Genomic DNA, 26,173 nt, shown 5'->3' with positions numbered 1-26,173 from the left:
GTAAATGGAGGTAGAAATATCTACCACACAGAACGGTTGTAGATTGAAGGAAATGATGTTTGGCATATAGCAGGTGTTCAAGAAAGGTACGATTATTAAGGCTATTTTTATTACCATATGAGTTTCACTAATATAAATTGGTATTACTCTTTTGCAAGGCAGTGTGGCAGAATGGAAAAGATGGCCTTTGAGTTCAGTCAGACTTGGCTTTGAATTCCTGGCACCTCTTACCAACTGGGCAATTTACCTAAGCCGGTGTTTTTTCCTCTATACAATGGCGGCAATTATCTCAGTAATGTTTCAGTCAGAGGACTGGTGTAAATATTAATTGAAATAGTACATGTAAAGTGCTTAGCACAAAGGATGTACTCAATAAGTGATAATAACAATGCTATTTTAAGTAATATTTGTTAATATACAAATATGTTCTGTTAGTATTCATAAAACAGCTCTCAGTTGTTTGTCTCACGGGCCCCTGACTCACTGCTGTCACCACCCACCCTAGGGCCTTGGTGTCCGAAACTCCTCACACACTATAGATTTTGCCCTGTGACTTCAGTTGTTAGGTTGCTATTCAGGCCTTTCTCAATTCCTGGCTGCCTAGCTCGTGGGACAAGTATTTTTGTAATCCACTGCAGCAGCTGTGTCCTCATTCATTCATTCACTAGCATCACAGCCCTCCTCTTTCATTTGCACCAGAGCTGGAGCTGCTCCTCATTTGCTGACTGTGGGGAGGGGGTATTTGTGGATACAGTCCCAAAATAGATTACTTTTGTCCTGCTAAATAACGCCGAGCATTGCAGGGGAGAGGAAGCACGTTTCCCAGAGCTGAGAGGGAGAGTTCGCACCACAATTTGAATGTCTTCCAGAAAGTTGCCAAGCCTTAAGCCTCGGTTTTAGATAATTAAATTCCTAGCTGTTGTAGAGCCTCAGAAATCGGAACAATTAAAGTGAGGAAAAATCAGTCTCGTCTAGATTTTTCTTCCCATCCATACCTCTTCTGTATGAAGTGACCCATTTAAGAATACATTCTGTTCACTCTGATTTCTATTCTGTTTGTCTTGGTTGATAGATCTTGGGCCTAGAGGGACCTTTGAGTCATCTGCTCTAACTCCAGAAAGGAGAATTACTAGGCAAGGTATGGTGGCCAGTGATGGAGGGAGCTGCCCGGAGCTCCTGTCTCCCAGCGCTCCCAGTTGCCTATTCTGTCTTTTATGCTGGCCAATGTTAGGTTAAGCGTATTGCACACATACTTTACAAAGTCTATTATATTAGTATCTGCTTTAATTGTGATTTTTAGAATCGTCTATGCACTTTGCCCTTCCTTCTTTCCATTCATATCCTTCCAAATCTTCATGACGTCACATTCTCTGGGAGACTTTTCCTAAATTTGATCATTTTTCCCCTTGATTTCCTAAACATTAACACATTCATTTATGTGAGAGAGGGTGTAAAATAGTGGGGAAATTATGGGTTTAGAGAGAAACCTAAGATCCTATACTAGTTCTTATAGTAGCTGTTTGACTTTGGGTAAGTTACTTAATCTCAGTTTCCTCAACTGTAAAATGGGATAATAATACTTATCCTGTAAGGGAATTATGATTTAAACACATGGTAGGTTACTGAACAAAATAGATGTTGGTGGTAATAAATGGTAACAATGATTATCACTAATTTACTTCTTTCTAATCATTTATTTGTTCATCAAAACAAACTTTGATTGACAACGTCTACAATGTGCCTGAGAGGAATATGACATGGCCCTTGCCCCTGAGGACCTCTTGGTTTAGTATAGTAGTCTGTGGGTGATGTTAAGAGTTTCAGTGAATCTCTTGAAGTAGTATGTAAACTTTTGGATATCCATGCCGATATGTATTTGTCTGGGGAGAAGGTTCATGACTGAGCAGATTCTCAGCAATGTCACTACACCCTAAAAGCTCAAACCTTCTCCTGCTGGCCATCTCCACCTGGCTTTCCTGCCAGAGGTGCTTGTTGTTCATACTGCCTATTTTGACTTAATCTTTTTTTTTTTTAAAGATTTTATTTTTCCTTTCTCTCCAAAGCCCCCTGGTACATAGTTGTATATCTATTTTTTAGTTGTGGGTCTTTCTAGTTGTGGCATGTGGGATGCTGACTCAGCGTGGCCTGATGAGCGGTGCCATGTCCGTGCCCAGGATTTGAACTGGCGAAACCCCGGGCCGCTGAAGCGGAGTGTGAGAACTTAACCACTCGGCCACAGGGCCAGCCCCGACTTAATCTTATAATACTTGCTGTATTGCTCAGCTGTTTAATGCAAATATATGTTCATATCTCCAGCCATTCAAACTCCTGTAAGACAGGGATTGTGCTTACATTTTTTAATAGCTTTATTGAGATACAATTCATATACTGTACAATTCACCCATTTAAAGTGTACTATTCAGTGGCTTTTAATATGTTCATAGTTGTGCAACCATCACTACAATCAATTTTAGAACATTTTCATCACCCCAAAAAGAAACCCCATATCCCTTAGCTATCATCCCCAGCTCCCCAGACCCTCCAGCCCTAGGCAACCACTAATCTACTTTCTTTCTCTATAGATTTGCCTAGTCTGGGTATTTCATATAAATGGAGTCATACAATATTTGGCCCTTTGTGACTGGCTTCTTTCACTTAGCATAATGTTTTCAAAGTTTATCCATGTTGTTACATTTTGTTTTTATATTTCCTTTAATATTCAGCACAGTAGCTGGCACATAAAAGGCTTTTTAAAAATAAACTATTTTAGGGGCTGGCCCCGTGGCCGAGCGGTTGGGTTCGCGCGCTCCGCTGCAGGCGGCCCAGTGTTTCGTTGGTTAGAATCCTGGGCGCGGACATGACACTGCTCATCAGACCATGCTGGGGCGGCGTCCCACATGCCACAACTAGAAGGACCCACATCGAAGAATATACAACTATGTACTGGGGGGCTTTGGGGAGAAAAAGGAAAAAATAAAATCTTTAAAAAAAAAACTATTTTAGAATAGTTTTAGAATTACAAGAGAGTTGCAAAGATAGCACAAAGAATTCCCATATGTCCTCTTATTATCTTACATTAATATGGTGCATTTTTTCGTAATAATGAACTGATATTGATATATTATTATTAAAGTCCAAACTTTATTCATATTTCTTTCATTTTTTTAATGTAATGTCCCTTTTCTGTTATAAGATCCCCTCCAGGATGTTATATTATGTTTAGACGTCTTGTCTCCTTAGGCTCCTCTTGTCTGTGATAGCTTCTCAGACTTTTCCTTGTTTCTGCATAATAGCCTCTAACACATATATGTTGCAACAATTGAAATTGTTACCCATAGTGGACAGGATTTTCTCTTTATGTTATGGGACCTTAAGGACATTTAGTATTTATCATCTAGTTACTTTGTAAAAAGACTTCCTGTGTTAAACGTGCCCTTAGTAAAGCTACACCACTGACCTTTTGGCTGGGTGCCCCCAGGGCAGAGTGAGAGTGAAATAACTGGGTTGGGGGGAAGCTTAGGAGGGGAAGCTGCCCCTGCAACTGCCTCCTCTCATTATTATTGTTTTGTTGATGTTGATCATTGTTATTATTATTGAGAAAGACATTGAGAAAGGCGTTATTGAGAAAGGCATTGCCTTTGAAGTGAAACAGTCCTCTTAGCCACTTAGCTATAATTTCCTGGAATATAACTTCTATGGGTCTTCAGTCGCCTCAGCGGTAAAATTGCTTTGCAGGGTTTTGAGAATTAGGGAACAGTTAAGAAAGTCCCTCACCTGGTGCCTCTGCTTGGCAGATGCGTAATAGGTGTTGATTGATAGTAGAAAAAATAGATCAAACTGGAAAGAGGAAATAGGGTAAAAAAAAAAAAGCAGCATGGAAGGGAAGCTTTTGTTTTTTGAGCATTTTCTGTAGTGGGTAAAATAAGAAAGAAGATGACCTTGGTTTGCTGGCATGTTTGGTATTAACTGTAGGACAGCTTCCTTGCTAGATAAGAGTGTTTGGGTCCTTTTTGGTTTGTGTACTGTGGGTTTCTAGCCTTTTTGTGAAGAGGTGCTTGGAGATCTGTGAATGCTTAAGATTGTTCTAACATGGCTGTTTTGCTGTAGGTGCTGTGTCTGAGGAACAACACCATTTTTACGCAAGCCTTTTCCCTCTTAAGGTAAGGACATTAATAACAGCAATTACACAGAGCCGATATTTGCATTCTGCTAGGCAGATCACAACATTCCTCTTTCATCATCTCCAATAGCATGTCTACTAAGGATCTCAGGCATTAACTCCCCACCGTCTTGCTCCTTCCCCATTCTCAGTAAATGACAACTCCATTCATCTAGTTGCTCAGGCCAAAATCCTTGGAGTCATCCTTGACACTGTCATTTCTCTCACTCTACATACAATTCCTTAGCAAATCTTGTCAGCTCTACTTTTGAAATATGTACATAATCAAACCATTTCTCACCTCCAGTTTCAGGTCTCATGCTTTCTGTTTTGCTAAACTGCTAGGGAGCAGCTCCTCTTCTCTTCTTTACTACCTTCATCCTACCTCCTAACTGGTCTCCCTGCTTTTACTTTTGTCTTCTATCCTTTGCACTAAAACCAGAGCGATTCTTATAAAATCATGTTAGCTCACATCATTCCTCTCTCAGAACTCTCCAGTGGTGTCCATCTCACTCACAATAAAATCTATAGTTCTTACCATGGCCTACAAGGCTTATATAATCTGCTCCCTCAATATATACTACTACGTACTCAGCATTAGCCACACTGGCTCCCTTTCTATTCCTTGATGATCTAAGCACTCTACCACCCCAGGATCTTTGCACATTCTTCCCACAGATATCCATATGACTTGTTCTTTTACTTTATTCAGGTTTGTGCCCAAATGTCATCTCATCAGAAAGACCTTCCCTGACTACCCTATATAAAATAGCCCCCCTCCATCAATCTTTGTTTCCTTACCCTGCTTTATTTTTCTTCATAGTGGGTATCACTATCTGACGCATTATACATATAGTTATATATTTATATAAATTTATATATATAAATGGTGTCTGGCACATATGGTGTCTGACTCATAGTAGGCATTTAATAAATATTTGTTTGATGAATATATCCTCATAGTGACCTGGTGAAACAGGTGATATTATCTCAATTTTATACATAAATAACTGAGGTCCAGAGAGGTTAATTGATTGCTCTAGGATGACACAGCTAATATGAGTTAGAGTTAGGATTCAAAGCCAAGGTTTTTTTTCACCATTCTGCGTGTACATTATGCTGCCTCCCATTGTTTTTCTCTAGATGGTAATGAACGGCATTTAGTAGTTTATGTTTCTCTGTTCAGCAGATATTCACTGAGTGTCTTATGTGTGGCAGCCACATGATATAAAACAATGAATTGTGTATCTTCCTGGACCACATGGCACTCACTGCCTGGATGATTTGTTTAATCCTTTACATTTGTTGAGGCCTTTCTCCTTTCACCCCCTTTCCATCTTAATCTGTTTTTCCATCGTTAATCAGTCAGCTATTCAATAAGCACCTACTATGGCACCATGCTAGGTATTTTACATGTTCTCCCTAATCTTCACAAAAACACTACAGGACAAATATAAATATCATCATTTTACAAGAGAGGAACCTGGCTCAGAGAGTTTAGGATAGGCTTTCAGTTCCATGAGGTTATACTATTATTACCTGCGTTTTAAAGATGAGATAACCGAGATACAGAGATGTAAAACAACCTGCCTAAGGTTACAGTTTGGAAACGGTAGAGTCAGCCTTTAATCACAGATCTGCTTGTCTCTAGCTTGTTCCACAGTTTACTTTCAAAGCTTCTGAACTTGGGCCGGCCCGGTGGCGCGGTGGTTAAGTTCACACGTTCCGCTTTGGTGGCCCAGGGTTGGCCGGTTCAAATCCTGGGTGCGGATGTATGCACCTCTTGTAAGCCGTGCTGTGGTAGGCGTCCCACATACAAAATAGAGGAAGATGGGCAAGGATGTTAGCTCAGGCCAATCTTCGTGGGCAAAAAGAGAAGGATTGGCGGCAGATGTTAGCTCAGGGCTCATCTTCCTCAAAAAAAAAAAAAAGTAAACTTCTAAAGCTTCTGAACTAAAATACTCTGATTACCTAGTCAGCCGAACACAGCCATATTATTTTCCTCCATGTTCTTTGGCTTCTGTATCCAGTCTGGCTCTCTTTGCTGTTCCTTCCTCTCCATCCTCCCTGAGCATGTTCTAATAACGCAAGGCTATTGCAAGAACCACCTCACTGGTTCTCTTGCCTCAGTCTCACCTTTTCCCATTCATTGCTCACCTGCTGCCAGGGTTACCTTTCCAAGACTTAAACTTAATTATTTCACTTCTTTGCTTAAACTCTGCCAGGAGCTTCCCACTGCCTCCACAGAGTAGAGACCAAACTCCTTAGCACAGCGTACGAGGTTCTTCATAAACTGGACCCCAATTACCTCTTTTACCCTGCCCCCTTCCCTGCTGCTTAAGTGCCACTCATGTCCAGCTGCCTGTCCTTCCCCAAATATACCACTTTCATACCTCTGCCTAGAATGCTTTCCCCGTAGGGCTAAATAATCGAGAACAGTTCTTCATTTCTTAAAACTCAGCTCAAATAATTTCACCTGTGTGGTGGAAATGACCACATTTTCCTTGGAGTTCCATCAAATCTTGTACGTGTTTTTGTTCGGGATGATCGCTCTATCGTGGCTCGCATTTCTTTTTATTTATTATTTATTTATTTTTATTATTATATTTTTAATTGCAGTAACATTGGATCATAACATTATATAGCTTTCAGATGTACAGTGTAATATATTTTGAATTCTGTGTAGGTTACATCATGTTCACCACCCAAAAACTAATTATAGTCCATCCCCTCACGTGCGAGCCTAATCACCCCTTTTGCCCTCCCCCCCAATGACTCTCATTTCTCTACATATCTCCCTCCCAACTAGACCATAGATAGAGATATTTTACTTACTTTTGCATCCTCAGGACCTAGCACATTGTCTGGCACATAGTAGGTACCTCATAGTGTTTATGTAAAGAAAGGAAGAAGGGACTAAAGAAATATCTAGCATTGGTATATCCTTAATGAGAAGCATATAGCTTTGGTAACTATACAAATAAAATGTGGGTCTCTAACTGTATTCAACATACTTTCTCCCTCTTTTTAGGTTCAGAACTTCAGGAGAGAATCCTGTCTGTTCTGCAGGTAAGCAGTTATTTCCTGATGTAGTTTAACTGCTTCAAGTGATCCTCTAACACTCTAATAATTTTGTCTGGAAGGATGCCTAGCATATCTTTAAGAAGAGTGGCTGGGAGCAAGTCCTGCCCCTCACGTGGAACAGGACAGCAGTGAAACCATGAAGAAGTGGTCAGGAGCAAGAGCTCTGGAGGAAGTGTGGAATCCAACTCTGCCACATATTTGCTCTGTCATCTTGGACTGTGTCTCTATAGCTTGGTTTCCTCACTGAAAAAAATGGGGATAATTATACTATAAACTGCAGTGAATGATTTGAAGATTCAGTGAGATAAAACGCATAAAGTGCTCGAAAGAGTTAGCTATTATAATTATTATTGCTACTATTCCAGAGCTGTCTTTCATGTCCGTCATCTACCAGGCTAAGGCTTCTCTTTCAGTATTTTATCCAAAATGAATGTCCGTTCAATCTGATTAACTCAATGAATTTCAGTCTCTGTTTCAACCCAATTACTTGCCATTTTTGCTTTGCCTATTAATGCAAATTTCAAAGCAACTGTTGGATATTAATGACATCTGTCATTTGACTAAAGAGTATCAGAGGCAAAGGAATGGGAGTAAGAAAGGGAACTAACATTTACTGAGTGCCTAATATGTACCAGGCAGCATGTAAGAGGTTTTACCTCCGTTAATTATTTCAGAAGATAGCAGCTATATGTAGAGAATCACCATTTCTACCAGGCCTAAAGCGCAGCATCTCAAAATACGGGCTTCTTTTTATTTGTTAATTTTCTCAACAAACATTTATTGTAGCAGGCTCTGTTTTAGGTCCTGGGGGTACAAAATTAAGATGATACAGTCCTTGCCATTTGGAAGCTTACAGTGTTGTAAGAAATAATTTTTTCCCCAAGAATAATATAAAGAACACTTCTTTTTTTCCTACTGCTTTATTTCCCAACCCCCCCGCCCCAGTACATAGTTGTATATCCTAGTTGCAGGTGCTTCTAGTTGTGGGATATGGGATGCTGCCTCAACGTGGCCTGACGAGCGGTGCCATGTCCGCTCCCAGGATCCAAACCCTGGGCCACTGCAGCGGAGCGCACGAACTTAACCACTCGGCCACAGAGCTGGCCCCTAAAGAACACTTCTATACCCACCACTTAGATTCAGCTGTTGCTAACATTTCGTCATGTTAGCTTTCTCTGTCAGATGTTGTGATACTTCACCCTAAATATTCAGCATGCATTTCTAGAAATAAAGACATTCTTTACATTCTGTTCAAGAACCATATGCAACACCATTATGTCATTCAAGAAAATTAATAATAATGTCCCAATATTATCTAACATTCTATGCATTTCCTAAATTGTTCCCAAAATATATTTTATGGGTATTGTTATATTATAACCAAGAGCCAACGAAGGTTCGTGCTTTGCATTTCACTATTATGTCACCTTTAATATAGAACAGTTCTGCCACTGTTTTATTTCTACAACAGTGACTTTTTGATTAGGCCGGCCATTTGTCTTATAGCATGTCCTTCCTTCTTGATTTGTCTGATTATTTCTTTGTGGTGTTATATAACATATTATTCTGCCTCCTTCCTAAAATCTGGAAGTTAGATCTAAAAGCTTAGATTTAAGTTAAACAGTTTACCAAGAAAACTTCATAACTGATCCTTTGAACTTCATATTGCATCCCAACAGGAGATTAAAGAAAAAAACCACTAAGAATATCTAATCATAAAAGTGAAAAGCATCCATTTTAAAGAATATAGAAAATACACACATACATGAAGAAGCTGAAGAAAATAAAAATCATCTACAATCCTACCATCCAGAGATTTTGCTTAACATTTTGATGTGTATCCTACTAGGTCTTTTTCTAGGCATTTCTCTCTCTCTCTCTAGGTATATGTATTTTTTTGTCATGCAGTAATGGGGACAAATAATATGTACTCCATTATAATCCGCTTTTTTTAACTTAATCTATGGTAAACATGTTCCTACTACAATAAATAAATAAATATGTAATATCTATATCTGTATAGTATCTATATCTTTAGATTTTATACATATCTAAGTATTTATATGTATATTTTAATATATATTATAAATATATATTTATTATCTTATATAAATATATTTTACATATATATTTTTATTGTATTTTTATATGTATTTTATTTACATATAAAATATATTTATAAATAAATGTCTATATCTAAATATCTATATAATTATTTTTAATATATTCCCTTAAATGGAACAATTTGTAGGGGAAGATTCTGAGTCTAGTTTTGAACATGTTGAGTTGGAGTGCCTGTGGGGAGGATATATTAAGTAGCCCATTGGATACACTGACCTTGAGCTCAGAATATAGGTCTGAGTTGAAACTTTAAATTTGAAAATCATTATATTATCCATTTTAATTGAAGCCATGGGAAAAAATGAGACCACTGAGAAGAACAAGTAGAGAAGAGGCCCATGGATCAGGCCCTGAGGAATTAGAGGGTGAAAGAGATGGCTAATGAACTTGAAAAACGGAAGCCAAAGTGTTAGGAGAAAACCAGGCTAGTATAGTTTCATGGTGGCCAAAAGGAGAGTGTTTCAAGTGGGAAAGAGTGGTTAACCATTTCAACTATGTGCTGCTGAGAGATCACGAAAGATATGAACTTAACAACATTCCTTGGCTTTAGGAACATAGAGGTCACTGGTGACCTTAGGGAGAATAATGTCTGTCGTGGTGGGGTGGGGTTTGGTTGTGGAAATCCACTGAGTTGACGAGTGAATTTGAGTTCAGGAGTTAGAGAAAGCTATTATAAACATTGCTTTTAAGAAGTTTGACTTTGAATGAGAGGAGAGAGAATTGGCAGGAGCTGGAGAGGGCTATGGGGGTCAAGGAAAGGTTTATTTTTAGTGGTTATTTTTCTCTCAATTACACTTTTAATTTTGCAAGAGATAAAAACATGCAGAAAAGTAAAGACAGTACTATGTCAAATAAACCCAGATTTGGCAATTATTAACGTTTTGTTAGACTTGCATTGTTTTTCCCCTTGTATGTATATTAAAAAAAAGATTATGTTCAAGTCCCCTGTATTCCCTAGCCTTGGTCTCGTCCCTTAATTTATCAACTGTTAAAAATTTTAAATGCATGCATATGGATGCAAATGGTAAAAATAAATTTAAACTGTATAAAAGAGTGTATGATGAGAAGTTGAATTTTCTTCTATTTTCCAGTCTTACTCCCCAGTGGTATGCACTGACAGCAAGTTCTTGTATATTTTTCAGGAAAGTTTTATGCATATATGAACATATATATTATGTGTGTGTATGACTGTATCTTAAAGCTGGACATTTAGGTTGTTTTTAGTTTTTGCTATTTCAAAAAATGCTGCGGCAACCGTTTTTATACATCTTAGTAAACTTGTTCCCGTACGTTTGTAAGATAAATTCCTGGAATTGAAACTGCTGAGTCAAGGGATTGTGAGCTGAACATTTTGGTGAGTATTGTCAGATTGCCCTTCAGAGAAGTTGTATTAATTTACATTTCTATTTGCTGGCCCAAACTGGGTTTTATAAAGTATCTTATTTTTTTGCTGGTGAAAAATTGTGTGTCATTGTTTTAATCTGCATTTCTTGAGAAAGTTTGTCATCTTGTCATATTTTTATTGACCATTTGTTTCCTTGTGAACTGCCTGTTTGTATTTTTTGCCCATTTTTCTATTGGGTTGTTTCCTTTCTGACTTGTAAGAACCTTTTAGATAGTTTTTATGTATTGAGGAAATTAACATTTTCCTGTCATCTGTGCTTTGTATTATTTCCAGTCATCTATCCCTTAACTTTGTTTTTGTGTTTTTGCTGAATAGAAGTTTTAAATTTTTATACAGCTAAATTCATTAATCTTTGATTTCTAGATTTTGTTTCATGCTTAGAAAGGTCTTCTTTACTCCAAGAGTATTTTTTAAAATTCTTCATGTTATCTTCTGATATTTTTTTTCCTTTAAATATGTGGTCCATCTGAAATTAGAAGGGGATAGGGGTGCAGTTTTTTCCCTCCAAATGAGTAGTCAGTCGTTTCAACATTTATTGAAGCATACATCTTTTCCCTGTAGATTTGAGAATGTCACCTTTATGATATACTAAGTTTCTGTAGAGATCTGGAACTATTTTAGCTTTGTTTTGTTTCATTGATCTGTCTGTATATTTGATGCCAGTACCAACCTGTTTTAGTACTATTGGGTTTTGGTATCTGATAACTACCTAATTCTGGGGTACTTTTTTGTTTTATTTTGTTTTTAAAACTGGAATCAGGGGCTTGCCCCCTGGCCCAGTGGTTAAGTTCGCACGCTCCGCTGCAGGCAGCCCAGTGTTTCGTTGGTTCGAATCCTGGGCGCGGACATGGCGCTGCTCATCAAACCACGCTGAGGCAGCGTCCCACATGCCACAACTAGAAGGACCCACAACGAAGAATATACAGCTATGTACCGGGGGGCTTTGGGGAGAAAAAGGAAAAAAATAAAATCTTTAAAAAAAAAACAACTGGAATCAAATAGGGTATGTTAATGCTGTTGAAAGAGATCCAGTAGGGATCTTTCTGAAAAGAGAAATGGAGGATAATAACACACTTTACTCAAACAGTTTCCTATCTGGAGAACTTTAACTTGTCTCCAACGTGTTGCAATGTAAACAACACTATGATAAGCATCCTTGTGCATTAGCATTTCTACCTTGTCTGATTAGTTAGTTAGGGTACATTCTAAAAGTCAAACTCTTGGGTCAAAGGAAATGCACATTTTTAAAGCTATTCATATGTATTACCAAATTGCACTCCAGAAAAATTGTGCCATTTTATACTTTTTTGGTATTTGAGAATCCCTTTTTATACACTCATCAACATACTATTATTTTTTTAGTACTTGCTAATATTATAAGTTTAAAAATGCCATTCCTTGTATTTGTAATTTGCATGTCTTTGATTACTAGTTGGTTGAACATATTTTTATATATTTACTGATAAGTTGTACTTTCCTTTGCCTATTTTTCAGTTGTGGTGAGGGAATCCCAGTGCCTAGAAGGTTCCAAGGCCCAGGGTAACCCACCAGTGTCAGTGTAGGGTGGAAGAATTATTCCTCTTCCCTCCAGGTCCTTCTGGCTGGCCTAGGAATTAAATTGACATGAGACAGAATAACAGGAGAAAATCAAAGTTTAATAACATGTATACATGGGAGAAACCCAGGAAAACTGAATAACTCGCTAAAATGGCAGAAGCCCCTACCTTAAATATCATCTTCAGCTAAAGACAAAGGAGGATATTGGGGTAGTGGTTCTGGAATTCAAAGGGGAGGAAGGCAATTTATGTGGAGATGGAAAAGCAAATGTTTGGCAAGCAAATGTTTGCTGCACCATCTGTAGACAATGTGACCCGAGAGAGAGAAAAATGGGCTTAGCAGTGATCGTCCCAGTCTACCAATACACAGAGTTGTCCGTGCGGATGGCCTGTCCTGGGACAAGCCTTCTACTTTGAATTCTTTTAGGGAGGTAGGGGGAAGGTCAAAGTTTCCTTTAGAGTCTTTTCTCCTTAAAAATAATCAAGCCAAAGAGACACATTTTGGGGTGGCCAATTCTGATCCCCCACATCAGCATGCCAAAATAATTCTACTTGAAAGGACACAGCTTTGTTGGCATTTTTCATGGATTCTTTGAGATATCTTCAAAGCCAGAAATTTCAAAATTGAATTATAATGATGTTCAGAAAAGCAGAGTAGGGAGCAGTGTCCCATTCCCACCTTCACGCATCATACCCTCTCTGTGGGCCCTGGGTACCATCCCACCTGCTCTCTCCAAGGGCCTGATCGTAGTGACCATCTTTTTTTTTTTTCCTGATTTAAACATACCTGGAAAGGCAGAAGTAAATATTTATAAAGAAGTCTAAAGAGGTTAAATGAAGGGAACTCAGAGTCCTCTTGTTTCAGCTTGAGGGAAAAGGTGGAGTCAGAGAAACATGGTACTTTCAAGTCTAAGTAGTTCAGTGTAATTAGAAAAACTGAAAGAAGTTTGAAAAGAGATGTTGAAAAACATGGGTAGCTGCCAGGGCCAAATCATTGCAGATTGTCTTGGTAAAATATCTCAAGAACTTAAAAAAAAAAAAAATATATATATATATATATATATATATATATATATATGTATATACACACACACTTACTGAGCACATACTGTTTTGCCAGGTGCTGGGATGCATCTGCCCTTCAGGGTTTTTCTGTCTATTGAATGGAGAAAATATCCTGTAATTAGATTCTTGACTGGGCCTACCCCAATTTTTTCCTCTTTCCCTCCTGCATAGCCTTGCTAAAAATGCTTGTTCCAATTTTGAAGGAGAAATAATTAAAATGAAGTTGTTTACCCCCATTCTAGATTGATGGGTTTAGTTCCCAGTTTGTTAAACAAGGATGTTGGCTCTGGCGTATACAAAGAAAAGAGGCATGATGTGGGAGAAGTCAATATGTGATTACATCCTATCATGGTGCTAACTGAAAGATTTTCAAAGCCTCCTTTTGAAACCCTGGGGTTTTGTGTCTTCTTCAGTGAAAAGAGTTGCCTTTTCTCTCAGGAGGCTGTAATGTTAATGTGACAGCAGGAAACTCGGCTTAATGCCACTGAGCAGGGGGGAAGAATCAGTTAAACTTATTGGGAATCAGAGGCTTTCAAACTTGTAAATTTTGTAATTAAAACAACTGGCTAATTAAGCAGTTTAACCACTGATAATTTGACCAAAACCTTTCATCTAAGGGGGAAAATGGTTAATTTAACAGTAGTTTGATCCACTTTCTTAATTAACCAGCTGCTCTAATTATAGGAATTGCCCTAAACTGAATTTGAAAATGCCTCCTTGCCAAGGAATTCGGTAGATGAGAGGCTGAGGCGAGCATCTGTGGCATTTTCACCTAAGACGTGTCATCTTCTCAGAGGTCACTTTTGGTTCTGCTGTTTGAAACCACTGGTGGTGGTTGAGTTTCTGTGTACTTAAAGATGGTGATTGACATCTGAGTTTTCTTTTTGTATTTACACAAAAAATTTTACTATATAATGGAGGCATGGGAGAGCTATAACCGTGAAGTAAACGCTTGATCTTTCTGTGTTTAGGGCAGCAGAAGAGTTTCACAGAGACGGTGGCATTTGAGCAGGCCCAGGAGGCTGTGTAGGATTTCACCAGTCAGAGAGGTGCAGTCCCAGGAGGGCGACAGCCCCCCACAGCACAGAGGTGTGAAAACTACATGGCTTAGACAGAATGGCCAGTGCAGCTCTGTGGCTGAGGAGCAAAGCTTTAAAGGCCTGGAGAGTAGGAGAGTGAGGAGATGAAGTAGTTGGAACTAGATTATGAAGTCAAGGTTCTTAAACGCTTACCTAAGGAGTGTGAACTTTGGGCAGGGGGAAAACCATCAAACATTTTGAAATATGGCAAAGACCTTCCTTGTCTCATAGTGCCCGGTACAGTGCCTGGCACCTACTAAGTGCTTTAAAAAAATTGTGTGTGGGCATTGAATTAATGAAAGAGAATAATGTGATTAGGGTTGCATTTCAGAAGGATTAATTTGTCAGCTCTAAAGGATGGAATAGAGAGGCGGGTGTGGATACTGGGAGACCACCACCACTAACTTAACCAAGGCTACTGCTTGAATCTCTGCTTGAACTTTGACCCACCAACAACCAAAGTGATCTTTTAAAAACATATCAGACATATAATTTCCCCATGTATGGCTATTCAGCATGAAATCCAAACCTTTAACAAGGCCTAGTGTGGTCTCTAGTGCACTCTGCCCCTCTCACTTTGCTTCAGCTGACAGCCTTTCTGGTCCTTGAATGTGCCAAGCTGTGTCCCACGTTAGGGCCTTTGCACATGCTGTTCCCTCTGCCTGGAACACTTGTCCTCTATCTTGTCACCTAATAAACTCCCATTTGCCTTCCAGGTTTCAATTCATTTTATTTATTTTTTGAATAGATTATACATGTACATGGAACAAGTTTTAAAAGATACAAAAGAGCGTAAAGTAAAAAGTAAGTCTCCCTCTCTCTCCTGCCTTCTAGCCACTTCTCCCTGAGGATAATCATTATTACCATTTTCCTCTAAATTCAGTTCACATGTCATTTTTTTCAGAGAGACCTTCCCTGATACTTCAATCTAAAGTAAATCTATTGTCATAGTCCTCCATGCTTTTTCTTTGATAATTTATCACAATTTGTAATTTTACCTTTTGTGATTATTCCATTAATGATTCCCTTCTCCCACTGGACTGTAAGCTCCATAAGTAGACTTTTGTTGGCCTTATCCACTGTTATATCCCCAACTCTTTGTACACTGCCTGGCACAGCATAAGTACTAATTATTATTAGGCCCTTCCTGAACTTTTTTTTTTTTTTTGGTGAGGAAGATTGGCCCTGAGTTAACATCTATTGCCAATCTTCCTCTTTTTGCTTGAGGAAGATTATTGCTGAGCTAACATCTGTGCCAGTCTTCCTCTATTTTGTATGTGGGATGCTGCCACAGCATGGCTTGATGAATGGTGTGTAGGTCCGCACCTGGGATCCAAACCCATGAACCCAAACCCAAGGCTGGCGAAGTGGAGTGTGTGAACTTAACCACTATGCAACTGGCCAGCCCCAAGCCCTTCCTGAACTTTGCCTGTTTCTGTAAGCTCATCTTTTGCCACTCTGTTCCTCATGCTCTGCCTTGAAATTCTCTCTGGCTCTTCCCTTCTCCATACCATGTTTTCTCCTCACTAACTCCTAGTCAGCTTTCAAGGTTTTTTTTTTTTTTTTTTCAGCTTTCAAGTTTTATTTAAAAGCCACTTGCTCTGGGGCCAATCCCGTGGCCTAAGGGTTAAGTTTGGTGCCCTCCACTTCTGTGGCCCGGGTTTGGTTCCTGGGTGTAGACCTGCACCATTTGTCAGCAGCCATGTTGTGGTGGTGACCCACTAAATAGAGGAAGATTGGCCATAGATGTTAGCTCAGGGCAAATCTTCCTCAGCAAAAAAAAAGAAGCCACTTGCTCTAAAAATCTTTTCCCAACGCCTCAAGTCTAGCCTAAGTGTCCCTCCCATGTACAGCCCTTATCAGCCTACATTAATATTACTGTCTCCCCTCTAGACTGTAGGTTCTGTATCGCAGAGACTTTGTCTTTGTTTATTGTTATAGCCACGGCTTCTAGAGCATTGTGTGGTGCCAGTCAGGCCTGCCATGGATATTGGGTTGTACACCGCACAAGTCTAGTATGTGCCATTCAGGTGGTTGTGAGGGTATAATTGTCACTCACTACCCTAACGGGTAATAATAAATATTTGTTGAATGAGTGAACATGCTTTGGAGAGTTCAGTGCTTTTAGAGGTCCTGTTTTGAGGTCATAATGAAATCTTGTTGGATAAGATTCATTTGCAAGGCTCTGTTCTGAGGATCATTGTTTACCCAACAAGGGGAATGGATATCAGCAACTTGGGTTGGGCCCCAGGTTGCAGAGTCTGGAACCCAAAGGCTCAAAGAGTCTAAGGTCTTAGATTCAGAGAGACAGAATTGTGGCAGTAGGGGCCAGCCCCATGGATGAGTGGTTAAGTTCGCGCGCTCCACTTCTGCGGCCCAGGGTGTCGCTGGTTCGGATCCTGGGCACGGACATGGCACCACTTGTCAGGCCATACTGAGGCAGCGTCCCACATGCCACAACTAGAAGGACCCACAACTAAAAATATGCAACTATGTACTGGGGGGCTTTGGGGAGAAGGAAAAATTTAACAAAAAAACTTAAAAAAAACGAATTGTGGCAGTGGCCAAGAAGACACCTCAGTTATATTCAGTGCTCTTTGAGAACCTCTGCCAAAAAATACCTCCTTCCTTGCATGGTAAACTGTCACTCCTCTTTCAAGAATACACCTGTACCTCTTCTGAACCTATTTCCCTGCACCCTCCCCCAGCCCTCGCCAAGGCAGAGTTAGTTGTTCCTTCCTCTAGGCTCTCACAACCTTGCTGTCACCTCCATTAAAGTATTTTGTATACCGTAAGGTAATTATCTGCTTTCCCATCGTCCTCCCCTAGTACATTTTGAGTGTTTCCAGGGAAAGTAGCATATTTTAGTCATCTTTGGAACTGTCCCAGTATCTGTACAGTTTTTGGCATGTAATAGTAAATGTGGACTAATGCATATTATGGGAGGGATCCATGCTATCCCAGGGTTGTCGTGATGAAATAGTGTGGAATGTAAGTGCAGAGAAAGTCTCTGAAGCCACGACTGTCTGATTGGCCTGGCCGAGCAGACCTGCTTGGAAGCCCATTTTAGAAAAGAAAAGCCTAAGAAACATTTCCCTTGATGTCATTAGACTTCTCCACACCACTTTGTGTCTAGCCCCCACAGAGTGGTGGCCCTGGGGAGTTGAGGGCAGGAGCTGGGAGGAAAGGGAGTGGAACCTGGGACTAGTCCTTCTCCAGAAGGTGGAGAGCAAGCAGGAAACACAGACAGACGTAGCAGAGCTATGTAGGGCTGTTTCCAGCAAAAAGGTAGAGATAAGGAACTGAGATGAGAGCTAGCAAAGACCAACTCTAGCCAGATTTTGTGTTCCAGAAATTCAGATGTTAAAACACATCAGATAGACCTGGGTCTAAATTGCAGTTCTGCCTTTTACTTGCTGGATGACCTTGGCCAATTCACCATATTTTTTGAGGTGCAGTTTCTTTATTTGTAAATGAAGATAAAAATAATGAGGATTAAAGAAGAATATGTATATATTAGGAAGCCCTTCCTTGAAGGAGGATCGCAGTGGTGGACGTACCACAATGAATGTGTATATAGAGATCCTCGTAGTGGTGTACATACACACTGTTCTGTACCTTAGGGTTTTGTTTTTACTGTATTCACTTAACAGTGTGTGTTAGAGATTGTTCCATATCAGCACAAATAAATCAAATTAGATAGTTTTTAAGACTTTGTGGAAATCTGTGGTTGTCCTCTTTCCTGATTGTATTTGCCACGTGTCCCTTTCTCTATCCAATCCCCGTTAGAACACTTAAAAAGGATTATTGCCTGTTGTGGAACAAAAGAAAACAGGAGCCCTGTGAGAATGGATTTTGTCCCTCTGCCACCATTGGCTCTAGGAGAGAATTTTTCAAAGAAAGATGGGTAGTAGGGATTGGATATGGTCCAGGCACCAAAAGGAGAGAAAAAGGGGGTAAACTGAGAGTCAGCTCAGGATTGAGAAATAGCTCTGGTTCTTTAAACCAACAAGAGGCCCACTCCTGGCCAATATTTCCAGTCTTACAGTGGAGAATTTGTCTCTTCACATATGATCTGTCTGTCTCTGGAAGGCTTTGAAACAGGTTTTGTCTTATTTTCTCTTCTAGGTGGCATTCTGCTGAATACTAGTCGTCACTACAAGACAAAGCCAACCCATGGCATTGGAAGATACAAGCACCTAGTTAAAACACAAGAGGTAAAGGGGGCAGGGGCCCTTTAGAAAAGGATAGTGTGCAGCTTTTGCAAAGACCTGAAGGTCAGATCTGCATAGATTGGGTAGTACTGGAGCTAGCAAGGATAGGGGTTGCCCTTCAGTCCTCTCTAGTTATTTAGTTTGGATATTATCCAGACTGGAGATGTTTCTACCAGCTTCCAATCTTGTCTCTAGGCCAGGTTATCACAGTGACAAGCAAATGATTTGGTTTTATTATTTGTGATACTTTTTTTTTTTTTGGTATCTTCTTGTTCGGTATGGACCTCACAGTGGAAATGATACATTTAGTTTAGTTGAATGAATGGTTTGTGGCAAGTAGAGGTGGATTGACATTTTCAGCCAAATAGCTGATTTTTATAGTATTTATGGATTTAAAATGTGTGTGTTCCTTGAATCCATTATTATAGATAACTAGGAGTTAGTCCTAAGCATTATAAGATAATTTAGACTATTTTTCTGGTCCTGGCTGCAGGATTGCTTCTGTCATGGTTAGATTCTGTGCTTGTGCAGAGGATTTTATAGTGAGGGGGCCATAGCACTGTGCTGAAAGTCAGAAGGTCTGGCTTTGAGTCACGATTCTATCACTTCCTGTAAACAATACAGTTAGGAAAATTTTGCTGTTCTACTTGGGGAGACTTCAAGATCACTTTTGGTTCTCTGGCTTTTTTTAATGCTCCTACGCAACCATGCACATCTCCCATTGCCTCTCTCTCCTTGGCAGAGGTCCAGTGCCCCTGTATTTGGGCCTCAGAAGCCACTAAACTTGTCATTTTCTCCTGAGCACCATCCTTAAAACAAGGAATTCATGGGAGGAACAATGCCGTATCTGAGACTTGTATCAGGCAAGCTCCCAGGAGGAAACAGCCCGACTAAAGTTGTTTCTTTGTAGTGGGAAGAGTACTAAATTGGGAACAGGAAACTTGTATTCTAGGCTTGGTTCTGCCAATTATTAGCTTTGTGACTTTGGGTAGGTTAATCTTACCCCTCTGGACATGGTGGGCCCTGCAATTATACGTAAAATGTTTTCTATGTGTGAATTTTTCTGGGAAGAGAGTCTGTAGCTTTTATCAGACTCTTCACAAAGGTTGAGAAACTCTGGATTGGAATATCTTTAAGTCTTTCAGCCTGGTATCATGTAACTCCGTGATGCTATGAAATATTTATCAAACATCTGTTATGTTCTAGGTCTAATGTTGGGGGTATCTTGCCTCTTCAGACTGAGTTGCAATAAAATTCTACAGGATGAATGAACAAGACCTGGTTCCTGCTCCGAGGGAGCTGGTAAACCATTAGAGATAAGACACAGATAATCATGCTCCAGGCAGAAAGTGCCAAGGGCTAAAGGGAAGATACAAAGTGCTATTAAAATTCAGAAGAAAGAGTGATTCACACACTTTCCGAATTGTGACACCTTACAGTAAGTTGTTGGTGTTGTTTTATTTTGGGACATCTTCCTCCTAAAAGACCCACATAAATTTATGGGAAATAGAATTAGTTTTGTTTGGGGTGTGTTTTTTTGGTTTTTTTTAGATTTCTTGGGATCCTCCCTCTAAGATAATTTTCTGCATATGCCGACCTCTGACCTGCTCCTTAGTTTGGTGAAAAAGCTTAACGCCATGTTTGATGCCATCTGTCCCCATCTTTCTCTCCAGCCTCTTCATCCGTCTCGTGGATATCATGCTTTTACTGCACTGGGCCTCTTGCTTTTCATCCAAATCATCATAGTGTTTGAAGGCCTCTCACATGCTGTTCTGTTTACTTGGAAGAACTTCCCCCTTCGTCACTTGGCTAATATATCCTCAACCTTTAGATACCCGTGAGGAAGCAGGGTGAGGAGGGAAAAAACGAGTCTCCCCTTCGGAGGAACCTTCCTGGATTCCCTGCACTGGGTTACTTGTCCTACCTTGAGCTGCCGGATTTCCTTGTGCTTCCTCTGTGCTAGGACTTACTGCTTGATGTTTTAGCCGACTGTTTTGATGACCATCTCCCCTTCTAGATGGTGAGCTCTCTAAGGGTAGAGGCCATGTCTCATTTTTCTCTGTACTGTCACTGTCCAGCACAGGGCCTGGCATCAAGTACAGTAAATATTAACTGAACTGAACTGAAATGTGGTTATTCGAACTGCCCTGAGGTTTTGTAAATCAGAGCTACCAAACAAACACAACACACTATCTGCAAACAGCAGGCTGCAGATGACCTTGGTTGCTTGAAGGGAGTGATGCTCCTTTTGGTTAGAGTTATAGGCTTTTCTCTAATGTCATTCATTGTCCCTCAGTGGCTAGCACAATAGTGCTGGATAGTGGTGGAAGCTGCTTCAGCCTCCTCACTTCCTGCCTGGGACAGAATAATGATAGCTGTCATCTTCCAGCTTACAGAAGCTCTGTCCCAAGTCCCTGTCTCTTTTATTCCCCTGGGGAACTGGACTGGATAAGCTAGAAGGCATCTTGTGGCCCCCTTTCTCTCCCTAAATCTAGAATCTATAAAAAACAATAAGCAGCCAGATTCCCACTTTTTCCTCTCTGGATCTCAGGCTGCCCCTCTCCTCTCTTGAGCCCATATCCCTGAGACAAACTCGAAGTGCACAGCCCTTGTCCCATTTCTCCTGGCATAATCTCTTCATTCCTCCTTCCAAAGGTTCCACACTCTGTCTTATGACTCCTGAACCTTGGGAAGGAAAAGGGACATCTACCTCATCTCAGCTTTCCTTGTCAATCTGGTTTTACCTCTTTCTTCCTTGCTTGGTCTGTTTATAACTCTAGGTTTGTTCCCATCCCTCCATCCTGTGCTCCTGTCCTTGATGCTTCTCTGAGGAGTTAGTGAGAGGAGGGAAGCTTCCTCTCGGGTGGCAGCAAACCATGGGATTCCAGGTCTCTCGTAGCACAGCCCAGCCTCCTTCTCAGTGATCTCCCTTTTTGCACCCTCTGCTTCAGCACATTTTCTCATACGCCCGTGCTCTCTCATGCCTCTGTGCCTTTGCCCATGCTCTTTCCTCTTCATGGGATGGTACCTTTCCTGTAAGACACAGCTTGACTTGTGGCAGTGAGGGATCACATTTCAGACCATATCTTCAGACCTAGCACTGTGTCTCAATGTCTCATTTTTCCCTCAAGGGCCCTGCATCATTTTGTTGAATTTAAAAGGCTTCAGATTGTTTGGAGTGATTTTTGTTTGGTAGAAATAAAAATAATGTAGTCCTTCACATTTGTGGAGTGATAGGTCATCTCTCCCAAGACCACTTACTTGCTTGCCCTCAGCTGCTGTCCAGCCTCCCACATTGGGGTAATAGCAGCCTAAGAATCAGAGAATTGCCAAGAGGAAGCGGTGGGAGGATGAAATGGGGGCAACATAAATTGCTGTCATTTTGTAGTAGTTATATGTTCTATTTTCTAGGCCCTGGGGCAAGAGTGTAAGGTATATCTTGTAACTTAGGCAATTTACTTCTTTATAGAATGGCGTCTAGGATTCAAGATACCTTTTCTCTTGGAAACTTCATGCTGTTTTTACTGTTGACATAGAGGAGGTGTCTGCCGTTTGTGACACCTATTTATTTTGTTGTAGCGCCCAGAGAGATCAGCTCTCACAGCCTCAAGTCTGTGAGGAGACTGTGGCATCGTTCCCAGAAAAATCAGCAGATCAGAATCACTTTATGGTGACAGTCCCGGCTTCCTGGAAATTGAAAGAATGGTTTTGCCAGTCTAGTGATTGTACGGCTAGACATGGATTAGAGGACTGGCTTGGGGACAGTTGTTTTAAACTAGCGTCCATGTTTTCCCTCAGGTCTACCTTTCATAACTCATTGAAAAGAAAAGACATCATTGAGTACCTTCTATGTGCCAGACACTGGACACAGTCTCTTCCTACAAAAAGCACACAGTGGGCTAGGAAATATAGTGCTAAAAAATGTAACCAAATACATGTGGAAAGTGCTGCTAGGGGAATGAACCAAATATTAAGAGAATAAAGATGAAGAAGCAGTTCTCCCTGAAAGGGTCAGTGAAGGTGTTATGGAGCTCAGCTCAACACACATTCATTAAATGCCACCCGTATTCTTGCACTGAGTATGTAAAACACGCTGACATTCCTCTAAGAGCATCCAGTTGCTTGGAGTAGCTGGAAACACTGGGGCCATAAAGAACTTAAAAGAGTTTCCTGGAGCTTTTCCAGGCACAAAGAGCGACTCCTGTGGAGACCTGACTCTCAGCCTGTGCCATTAGAGCACCAGCCCACTGGAGTCTCATCCTGCCTTGCCTGTTCTGCTAAATGACAAGTGTCAGTTTTAGAGGGATTCATAATCGATGTGAATAAAAGTAATAATCCCTTTCCATCTTCAGAGTGCTTTCACATCCATTATCTCAGTGCCTCGCAAACCATATGCCCCTGGAACACTGGTGATCTTAGAGGGGAGCCCCTTCTCAGGTTTAATAATGGCATTCTTGCATGTTTTAGAAAGACATTAAGTTAATGGATAGAATTTTCTAAATTTCCAGTTTTCCTCCCATCAATTTTACTTTATGAAAACAAGTTTTAACAGAGAAATTCAGATATGTTTTCATAATTTTTTTGAGATGCAGAGAATTCCATTTATTTAGTGTAACCATATTTTTGGGGCTGGCCCCGTGGCCGAGTGGTTAAGTTCTTGCGCTCTGCTTCAGTGGCCCAGGGTTTCGCTGGTTTGAAACCTGGGCACAGACATGGCACCGCTCATCAAGCCATGCTGAGGCGGCATCCCACATGCCACAACTAGAAAGACCCACAACTAAAAATACACAACTATGTACTGGGGGGCTTTGGGAGAAAAAAAGGAAAAATAAAATCTTAAAAAATAATAATGATATAACCATATTTTCTGCTAGTTAAGTTGTTCTTGTTGTATATGATGAAAGTACACTGATGAGTATTTCATGGGGTTTCACAAAGAGAAACATGATTTTTTTAGGCCCTTTGCAACCAACAAATTTGAAAACCATGTCTTTTGATTCACCAACTATCCTGTGAGGTAGATAGGGCGTAACCAACAGAAAGCATTCCAATCAGCAGACAAAGAAAGCAGTGTGCATGGGCTCATGTCCCACTGGCCAGACTTAGTCACATAACCATACCTAGCTGCAAGATTGGTTGGGAAATGTAATTTTTATTGTGAATGGTCATGTACCAGCTAAAATTCAACAGTTCTGTTATTAAAGGAAAAGAGAGAGTAGATATTGAGGAAACTGGCAGGTGGCTCTGCCCACCTTCCCTAAAGGGAAAGACAGAGGTTAAGAGGAATGTATTGGAATTAGGCAGGCCTGCTTTAAAGCTTCAGCTCTGGGGCTTACTAGTTGTGTGTTCTTGAGTATGTTACTTAACTTTTCCAAGCCACAGTGTCCTTGGTGTTAAGTAACCATGCTATTTAAATGTTGTTGTGAGGGGCCGGCCCCGTGGCTGAGTGGTTAAGTTGGCGCGCTCCCACCTCAGCAGCCCAGGGTTTTGCCAGTTTGGATCCTGGGTGCGGACATGGCACCGCTCATCAGGCCACGTTGAGGTGGCGTCCCACATAGCACAACCACAGGCACTCACAACTACAATATACAACTATGTACTGGGGGGCTTTGGGGAGAAGAGAAAAAAAAAGAAGATTGGCAATAGTTGTTAGCTCAGGTGCCAATCGTTATAAGAAAAAAATTGGTGAACGTTTTAAATGTTGTTGTGAGGAGTAAATTAAGTGAGAAAGTTGAAGTATTTAGCACAGTGTCTGAAACATAGAGCCCGTAAGTGCTGGTGGTGATGATGATGATGATGGTGATAGTATTAGTCTTTCTTTTTATAGTCATACAGCACTCTCCTTTCCTCCCTCAAAACATGCATCTCCTTATAATTTCTTGTTCTGTATATGCCTTCCCTGACAGATTGTAAGCTTCAGTGAGCAGAGACTATGGCTGTCTTATTTACTGTCCTATCCCTAATAGTAACCCTGGTCTGGCTCATCACTAGTAGTCAGAAAATATTTGTTGAATAATGAGTACATGTGATAAGTGATAGTGGTATAGAAGGGGGGGTTGCTATGGGAGCACATGGGAGTAGTATCTAACTCAGCCTGAGGCAATCAGGGAAGGCTTCCTGGTAGAGCATAAGCTGGGTCGTAAAAAATGAGAGGGAGTTGCTCACATTAAAGGTCTGGGGTGAGGAGTCAAGCACTTTGCAGGGAGGGGAAACATTCTGAGCAAAGGTGGGAAGACATTAATCCAGGAGATGCAGTTGGGAAAGCTTTAGCAGTTTGTTGATCCTGGAGTCTCAAGTGGGCAGCAGGGGATGCAGGGACATGAGACGTGAGAAGTAGGCAGGGTCTAGATCAACCTTTGTAAAAGATACCATTTGTGAATAACTACTATATTACCCTTATATGTCATGCTAAATACCTAGGGGTACTGACTCTACTCACGGCCCTTTCAGCTGCACCCCACCTGAGGTGGTTGCTCTTGGTTGCCCTTAGAGATCTAATGGGCATGGTGCAGCTAGGTAGCTTGTGTTGAACTTGCCATGAGACATGGGCTGCTCTTTATGACTAAATTGAGAGGGACTGTTCTTTCGTGTGTGTCTTTTCTCTCTCTCTCTGAACTGTAAGCTCCTTTAGAGCTGGGACTGTGTTTTCTATTTCTTTAGTATCTTTCCTTAGACTGGTTGAATCAGCACTTTACACACAGCAGATGTTTAATAAGTGCTTCATTCTGTAAGGCATACCACTAGGATACCAGGCACATGCTTACCAACAATTTATAGTAATAATAGTGTTCCATCTGTGTAGCTTACTCAACCTTTTTTAAAGATACTATTTATTGAGTAACTACTATATACCAAATGCTGTAACTGCTATGTGTCAGGCTTTAAAAGCATTATTTTATTTTATAGTATTACAAATGGCATATTTTATTTAATCCTCAGATATCCTGTGGTTATTAAAGACCTTGTATGAGGAATCTAAGACTTAGATTAAATCACTTGCCCAAGTGGCTAGTCATTTCTAGAGCCAATATTTGAACCGAGGATGGTCAGAATCCATCTAATGTCTGTGCTATTTCCATTTCATATATTCACTATTCTGAGCTTCACAAGAACTTTAGGTGTTACAGATGAAGAAACTGACACCTAGAGAGGTCACTCAATGTCATATAGTGACTAAGCAGATAGAACTTGAGTCCATATTTTCTTTGGCTTCCATCTTAGTCTAGTACTCTTCATGCAGCACCAGGTTGTGCCTCTTTGCCATCCCTCTCATGGCCAGGCCTTCTGTCTTTCAAGTCCCCGGGTGTAAATGTTTTAAATTTCCATCACCAGAATTTCTGGAAGCTGAATATGTTATAGACCTATCAGCCTTTTCATTTGAGGATTAGGATGATACAATTTCTTTCCAACTTTCCCACGCTAGAGAATACCACCTATAGTGATAGGCAGATATTCTCACTTTCACAGAAGCTGGAGGAGAGAGCCTGGGC

General features: G+C 40.5%; 1 protein-coding gene across 1 annotated transcript in view; it reads left to right on the top strand.

The window, feature by feature from the left end:
- Positions 1–26,173, top strand: part of MRPL48 (mitochondrial ribosomal protein L48) — a 47,411-nt gene that overhangs the window by 4,932 nt on the left and 16,306 nt on the right. The window contains exons 2-5 of the mRNA XM_070490726.1: positions 4,108–4,160; positions 7,191–7,228; positions 15,218–15,273; positions 18,598–18,686. Coding sequence (XP_070346827.1) covers positions 15,225–15,273; positions 18,598–18,686 — 138 coding nt within the window. The 5' untranslated portion in view covers positions 4,108–4,160; positions 7,191–7,228; positions 15,218–15,224. The remainder of the gene's footprint in view (positions 1–4,107; positions 4,161–7,190; positions 7,229–15,217; positions 15,274–18,597; positions 18,687–26,173) is intronic.

The sequence above is a fragment of the Equus asinus genome, chromosome 20, assembly GCF_041296235.1.
Source record: "Equus asinus isolate D_3611 breed Donkey chromosome 20, EquAss-T2T_v2, whole genome shotgun sequence".
Classification (NCBI taxonomy): domain Eukaryota; kingdom Metazoa; phylum Chordata; class Mammalia; order Perissodactyla; family Equidae; genus Equus; species Equus asinus.
Note: the sequence above shows the minus strand (reverse complement) of the source record. Positions and strands in the feature narration are given on the sequence as shown.